The sequence below is a fragment of the Carlito syrichta genome, unplaced genomic scaffold, assembly GCF_000164805.1.
Source record: "Carlito syrichta isolate Samal-C Ts95f unplaced genomic scaffold, Tarsius_syrichta-2.0.1 Scaffold308699, whole genome shotgun sequence".
Classification (NCBI taxonomy): domain Eukaryota; kingdom Metazoa; phylum Chordata; class Mammalia; order Primates; family Tarsiidae; genus Carlito; species Carlito syrichta.
The window spans coordinates 627,426-635,182 of record NW_007252795.1 but is presented as its reverse complement, the minus strand read 5'-3'; the positions used below and the strand labels follow the sequence as shown (position 1 = coordinate 635,182).

Genomic DNA, 7,757 nt, shown 5'->3' with positions numbered 1-7,757 from the left:
CGGGAGCGGCCACTGCACTCCAGTCTGGGTGACAGAGTGAGACTTCAACTCAAAAAAAAAAAATTTTTAAATGGCTAAGTTATGTTTAAATAATGAAAATAGAATTAAATATTTGCTGAACCTTTAGACTCTTCGTAAATCTGATCCAGCTCAACTCCTTAGCTTTACAAATGAGGAAACTGAAGGCCAGAAACCATGAGGATATGCCAAGGTGTGTGCCAAGGTCACACACAGTGACTGGGTCTGAACCATGTTTTTAGGTCTTTTGTCTTGTGTTATGTACTTGACCCTGGATTCTGGAGCTGAGGACTCACTTATGTTCTGAGAGCCATGTGCATAGGCCCTCTGTGCTCTCTGCCAGGATGACCCACTGAACACATACCTTGGTGCCAGCTCTGACTTCTCATGAGGACCGTGGCTGGGTTTATCAGTTATCTCCTTGGAGAGCTGCAAAGGACCATGTCAACTAATAGAACAAGTACTGTTCTGTCCCAGGGAACTGAGCAGAACCTGCCATGAGAATTTGCTGTGCCTCATGGAAAAGTAGTGTCACTTTGGAGCATCTTGACAGCTGGCAAACGCCTGCTCTCTCTGATACCCACTTTAAGACTGGGAAGCTGGGAGTCAGTTGCTGGTCTGTGACCTCTTCTGGTCACCCTGCACTTTTAGTGCTGTCTGCTGGGAAACTTAGATCAAGAGTCTTGAATTCATCAGGACAGATCCAGATCCCTTTAAACGTATTTTTCTGGAGAAACGTGGTAACCTTCTTCCTGAAAAGAAAGAGGCCATGATCCAGGTCATGAGTGATAGAGAGTGAGACATCAGAATCGGCCAGGCCAACAGACACTCCTGTTCTCCCTGAGTTACCATGTAAACCTTTTTAGGGGTCATTCTGTGATGAGGTTATTGAAGAAGGGACAGTCCCCCCACAGCTGAGGTCCACACTGACTGAGGAACAGAAGTGAAGCGAGAGCTGACTTACTCTTCTAGAAGGATGGAGAGGGAGTGCTTTCCACACCATCGTCCTGGGCCTGACCTTGACTTTCTTGGGTTCCCCAAGAACAGCACAGTCTGTCACACTCCCTCCTCTGAGCCCTGCCACCACCTCGTCACCTTCTGGTGGAGAAGACCCCCTGAACGGTTGGTAGTGGAGCTCAGATGACCCATCGGGCAAATGTGGACAGCTCCCAGTGACACACGAAGAGGTGAAGTCGCTGACCACACTGCACTGTGACCCTGAGGACAGTCCATAGAGACGTTGTGCCTTGGGAGAACTGTTTGTTCAGCTTCTGATCAGGCCCAGGTATCAAGTTTGCCTCCTTTTGGTTGTGTGGCTCCTGGGGGTTAAACTATGGCCATCCTGACTGGAGTAGGTGCTGCCAGAGGAGGTCACAGCTCAAGAATGGACCCTCAGCTTCCCAGGTTTTATTGTGGGTTCCAGAGGAGCAGACATCTGCCACCTGTCCAAAAGGCGGGTGTCAAAGAGGACAGACAGACCTCGATGTGCATGTGGAAGCCAGCATTCCTGAGCCTGTGGCTCCATGGCCTTAGCCATCAGGCCATGGGCTGTGCTGAGGAGCACAGAGTCTGAGTTGGGTCTCACCTTTCTAAGGAGGTCCACAGGTGACCCTCTCCTGCTATTACAGGACTCTGGTTTTGAACTATGTATGACCGGTCACCTTGCACATATTCTTCTATGTTTTGTATCTTTGAGTCGATGATAAGTTTGTGAGACTAACCCAGTCTGTTGCATTTAGCTGCATGACGTTCATTTTCATTACCATGTAGCATTCCATCGTTTGACCATACCTCAGTTTCTCCGTGTGTCTACCACTGGTGGCCATCTGCACTGCCTGCTGCCTGAGGCTGCTGGGACCAGCGCCGCTGTGAGCACTGTCACATGCATTTCTGGTGCACCCTGAGAGCGCTGGCAGGGTGTGTCTGCAGGTGGAGTTGCCTGATAGAGGGACACACGTGTTAGCCGATTTGCCAGTGTGGCCGCTGTCTTCACCCCCATGGCAGGTGTGAGTGCTGCCATTGTTCTGCATCCGTTTCCCACTCATCTGGATCTCTGGTGGCTGGGTGCATTTTGTAAATTCACTGGCATTCGGCCTTCACCGTTGGAAGGGCCTAGTTCTGTGCCCCCCATTTTCATTGAGGGGTCTGCCTGCCTGTCTAACAGACTTGTGAGAACACTTCTGTCTTCTGGAAGCTGGGAAGCTGTAGGTTCAAGGCTGTGCTTAAAAACAAAGTTGCCCTAGGCAGGCACCAGGAATCAAGCCATGACATGGCATGTGACCATCTCCTTCCTTCTCCTCAGTGTCGTACATACTCCCTCCCAAGGAGCATCCACCCCCTTCCTGTCCTCTTATCCCACTGAGCAGCTTGTCATGCTGGCCAAAAATCGTCCCTGCCACTTACTACTGTCCTTCCCTGTAGACAGTGATTCACGTGACGTGGCAGCACCTCTTCTACCCCTGCTTTTGACTGTTACCCTCCCCCGGGGATGGGGGGGAGGCCCAGTCACTGAGGTGAGGGTATTGGGAGACCCTGACTGGTTGATTTTTCCCTTCCTGTCATTTTTGTCTCAACCTTAGCTGACCTGTATGTGGCACTGCCATGACAGGGGCAGGTCACTGCTTCCCAGGTCACGTTGACTTGTGTACCTGAGCACTCAGGCCCTCTGCAACTAGATCCTCTCTTTTTCTTTCTTGGTTTTTTCACCCTAAATCTTATTTAAAGATTCTTGGCTAGGTGTGGTGGCTCACACCTATAATCCTAGCACTTTGAGAGGCTGGGGCGGGAGGATTGCTTGAGCCCAGGAGTTTGAGACCAGCCTGGGCAATGTAACAAGACCTCATCTCTATTCAGGGGGAAAAAAAAATTCTCAGCTCCATAAAGGCGGGAGTGATGTGATACACTCTTGACTCTCAGTAACTATTCTCCTTGAGTGAAATGTGATGACTCAAGGGTAAGAGGCCAGACTGTACAATGATACTAATCCGTCTTTGCATTGCACTATATTCTGGTTATCTCTTGCTGTGAAAAACAAAACCAAAACTGACTTCTGAGTCTCGTTTGGGCTGGGCATGGTAGGACGGCTGGCCTCTGCCTACCAGACTGTAGCTGGGGTTGCTGACTCTGGCTGGGGACCCCGTTTCCAGGATTGCCCAAGCATATGGTGGGTTGGCTAGCTGCAGGGACTCATCTGGGACTGCCAGCCACACCCAGGCCTCCCTCCTGTGGGTCTTGCCACAAGGCTGCGTGGGCTTTCTCACCCCGTGGCTTCGGGGTTGCAAGGAGGAGTGTTCCAAGGAAGCGCAAGTGGACCGCCCTCAGGACCTGGGCCCAGACCATGGCGCATAATTGTTCCTGCTGTATTCTGTTGGTCAGAGCTGTCACAGAGCCCACCCAGATTCAGGGGGAAGGATGCGTAGACCCCCACTTTCCAGTGGAAGGGAGGAGTGTCCAAGAACCATGACCTCCTTTCATCCTTCACATGCTAACAGCCTCCCCTCCGCTGACTGTCCTCTAGCCCTGACCGCTGCCGCCGGAAGAGGGAAACTGGAGGTCTGTGAACTGCTGCTGGGGCGAGGTGCTACCGTGTCGCGGATGAACAGGAGAGGAGTCCTGCCGTTGTTCTGTGCGGCACGCCAGGGGCATTGGCAGGTACCTGGTGGGCCCCAAATTCTTCAGAAGCAGCAGATTGGGATGGAGTTCACTGTTGTCTTTAGCTCAAGGGAACGGGAAGCCTCGACTCGTGGTTCAGCCATTTATTCCTTCACTTTGTAAACAGTGACCAAGTCCCTGCCCCATGCCTAGCCCCAGGTAACACGTAAGCTGCAGACACAAAGGATCTTATCGGGGCCATTAAAAAGAATTTTCTAGACCAAAGTTTGACTCATAGAATCACATCTCTGCCGAGTCCCACAGTTCATTGGTAGGAGTGCGAAGGCTTTCCACGAGGACTTCGGCTTTGCTCCTTTTCGTTTTTTATTTTTTTATTTTTTTGAGTTAGAGTCTCACTCTGTCACCCAAGCTGCTGAAGTGTAGCAGTGTGATCACAGCTCACCACAGCCTCGACTACCTGGGCTCAGGTGATCCTTCCACCTCAGCCTCTCGAGTAGCTGGGGCTATACAAGTATGTGCCACCACACCTGGTTAATTTTTTGATTTTTTTCTGGAGACGAGGTTGCCTTATGTTGTCTAGGCTGGTCTCAAACTCCTGGGCTCAAGTAATCCTCCTGCCTCGGCCTCCCAAAATGCTGGGATTGCAGGCATGAGGCACTGTGCCCGGTCTCTCCTTTTCATTTCTGAGAACTTGGTTTCTACCAAATGTTTCCTGTCACCCTTGCCACTTCGACCTGATGCCCTGGCTAATCCTGTCTCCTGGTCCCAGTGTTTCCTAGGTCAAGGCAAGTGTGGAAAGCATTTGGTAGTACAGAAAGAGCAAGAAGGCCATGGAAGTGCCACCTCCTTTTGTGGCAACATAATAGATACTGTACCAGGGCGAGACTCAACTTATCCATGGATGAAGCAGTTCCATGGGGGTGAGGGTCATAGGTGACCCCTTTCTGGTTTTCTGTTTTTTTCCTCCCTTTCTTACTACCATGCACAGTTCCTGAGGCTGAGCATCTCCTTCCAGAAGCTCTGCTGAAAACTGCCCTCTTTGAAGGGCAAGCCATTCACCGGCCCTGCGTATTAGGCAAGCATGTGGCTTGGGGTGTGATGAGTGAGCTGCTTTCTACGCCCCTGCCTGCCCTGGACTGACTGCAGGTGCTTTGCGAGCCTCAGCACACACTACCCCTTGTTTGCCTCCTGAGTTTTGCATCAGTATTCCACCTCCCTGTGTGGCTGTCTTGTTCCTACTCAACTGTGATTGGCGTCCCTCCTTGCCCAGAGTACTGTTGCTGTCTGGTATGTGTATGTTTTGCTGATAGTCACAAATTGGGCATGGTAAAAATGAGTATGTGTTGGAAAAAGATCCTGTTCAAAGGCTTCATGGTTCCCACAGCTTAGAGGGACTCTCACAAGAAGAGCATCATCTGAATATGTGTGAAGGTAGAGAACCCTGTCCGGGCATAGAGAATGTGGTTGAAAATGCAACAGGGGCCAGGCTCGGTAGCTCAGCCTGTAATCCCAGTACCTTAGGAGGCTGAGGTGAGTGGATTGCCTGAGCCTGCAGGTCGAGACCAGCCCGGGCAACTTGGCGAGACTTCTTCTCTACAATTGTTGAACCCGGGACCCTAATGAGAGAGATAGAGACCACAAAGAGCCAGCTCGATGCAAACACACAAGGGTCTTTATTCAGGCTCAAGTCTGGGCTCACGCCCGAAGCAGCAGCTTCAGGGACGAGAGCCCCGATCCAGCATGGCAAGCAGTTTTTATACATCATTACAGAGGGAGGGGAAAGAACTTTAAACTTGTTTTTACATGATAGGGTAATTTCTCCTAATGGGTACAGGGGCACTTGGGATTGGTCTGGTCCGCTCAGCTACCTGTGATTGACTGGGGAGCTGCTAAATGAGCAGAGTGGAATGTCAGCAGACAGGCTAAGCAAAGGAATGTCCGGGAGGGGTTTATTACTTGACATTCACATACTGCTAGCAGCAGTTGCGGAAGCAATCGGTTATTTTATGAGACAAACAAAAATTAAACTTAACAAAATTCTAAGTACAAACACTGCAAACAAATACAGTGAACGTGGGGTAGGAATTCATATAGTAATAGTTCTCTTAGAGTTTTTTTTTAATCTCTTGGGTCTCTCACAATAAATCAAAAATTAACTGGGCGTGGTAGCATGCGCCTGTAGTTCTGGCTGCTTGGAAGGCTGAGGCAGGAGGATCGCCCGAGCCCAGTGGATCAACGCTGAGGTGGCTGTGAGTGTGCAGCCTGGGCGATGGAGTGAGACTCCAATTTAAAAAAAAAAGAGAGAGAGACAGAAAAAAAATGCAGCAGAAGACTAATCTGAGAGTCTCTTTCAGATTGTTCGACTGCTGTTGGATCGCGGCTGTGACGTGAACCTAAGTGACAAGCAGGGTCGGACGCCCCTCATGGTGGCTGCTTGTGAAGGCCACCTGAGCACCGTGGAATTCCTCCTTTCACAAGGTAGCGGCTTGTCACCCACCTGCATAGGCTCCTTTGGATGGACTGACAGAGCTTAGGCAGACCCACGAAGTCCTTTCTGATTCAGAGTTTAAGTCTTTGGTTATGGAAATTCTCTAATGTAGTGCAGCCCACAGGCCCAGCAGTCACCTTCAGCAATGAAAGCCATTCTGTCTGGGTCTTCAACTCTGTAGGGTTTGACTGATAGCGGTTCAGGCCAGGTGTGTTCACAGTTGGGAAACGGCTTGCTTCCAGGCTTGGTGGTCTTATGAGGTTCATGTTCTGTGAATGGGCTTTTCTTTCAGGTGCTGCACTTTCTGCTCTGGACAAAGAGGGCCTGTCAGCATTAAGCTGGGCTTGTCTGAAAGGCCACAGGGCAGTGGTCCAGTACCTGGTTGAAGAAGGAGCCGAGATAGACCAGATGGACAAGAACGGCCGTACTCCCTTGGACCTGGCCGCCTTCTACGGCGATGCTGAGACTGTGAGTGCCCATAGGTGTCTCTTCCCTCTGCCTCCGTCAGAAAGAAACCCCAGAGACTGGACAGCTCCAGAGTCTTCTTGAGAAGACTTCTTTCTTCTGTCTAACTGCATGTGGTCAGTGTGTGTATGTGGCGGGGGAGCTTTCATTTTCTTCTAATTCTGTGATACACGTCTATTCCAGGACTATAGTAAAGATTTTAGTTGACTCTTAAAAGCCTAAAAACACCTGCTTACAAACAGTATATACAGCAGACATGTATAAGGCATAAGTGGTTTTCTCCTAGTAATCCATTTAAATAAAATTCCTGCATAGATAATTAGAAAACACTTTTATGAGAAATAAACAAATGATTAGCTGGTTGGTTTTTCTTTCTCTGCGTTTTATTCTTAATTGGCAAATACTTGTATATATTTATGGGGCACAATGTGATGTTTCAAGACATGTATACATTGTGGAAATGATCGAATCAGTCTAATTAATAACACCATCACTCAAATACTTATCATTTATTTATGGTGAGAACATTTAAGATACTCCTTTAGCTATTTTGAAGTACAAATACATTGTTATGAACTGGAGTCGCGATGCTGTGCCAGGACGTATTCCTCTTGTCTGACTGAAACTTTGAACCTTTTGACCAACTTCTCCTCTTTCTCCATGTCCCCCATCTCCTGCCTCTGGTAACCACCATTCTACTCTCTGCTTCTATGAGTTCAACTTTTTTAGAGTCCACGTATGAGTGAGATCAGTATTTGTGTCTCTATGCCTGGCTTATTTCATTTGGTGTAATGTCTCCAGGTTAACCCATGTTGCTGCACATGATAGGGTTTCCCTCTTCTATAAGACTGCGTAGCAGTCCATTGTGCATATTTTGTTTTTTAAAGCGTTGTGGCATTGCCTAAAATTAATATAAAAAGCTTTGGGCACTGTCTTTATCCCTTTACCAAATGCCTAAGTTCAATCAATGTGTGAGGTGATAAAACCTAGGAACATAGGTGTATAGAGCTCTCTTCGAGACCCTGTTTTTGCTTCTTTGGGGTATAAACCCAGAGATAGAATTTCTATATCATATGGATGATTGTTTTTAATTTCTTGAGGAACTGCCATACTCTTTTCCACAGCTGCTGTTCCATTTTACCTTCCCACCAGCACTGCACAGGGATTCCAATTT

General features: G+C 48.8%; 1 protein-coding gene across 1 annotated transcript in view; it reads left to right on the top strand.

Annotated features, from left to right (window-relative positions):
• Positions 1 to 7,757, top strand: part of TANC1 (tetratricopeptide repeat, ankyrin repeat and coiled-coil containing 1) — a 182,689-nt gene that overhangs the window by 165,294 nt on the left and 9,638 nt on the right. Inside the window, exons 19-21 of the mRNA XM_008065648.1 lie at positions 3,536 to 3,669; positions 5,985 to 6,108; positions 6,411 to 6,586. Of these exons, the coding sequence (XP_008063839.1) occupies positions 3,536 to 3,669; positions 5,985 to 6,108; positions 6,411 to 6,586 (434 nt within the window). The remainder of the gene's footprint in view (positions 1 to 3,535; positions 3,670 to 5,984; positions 6,109 to 6,410; positions 6,587 to 7,757) is intronic.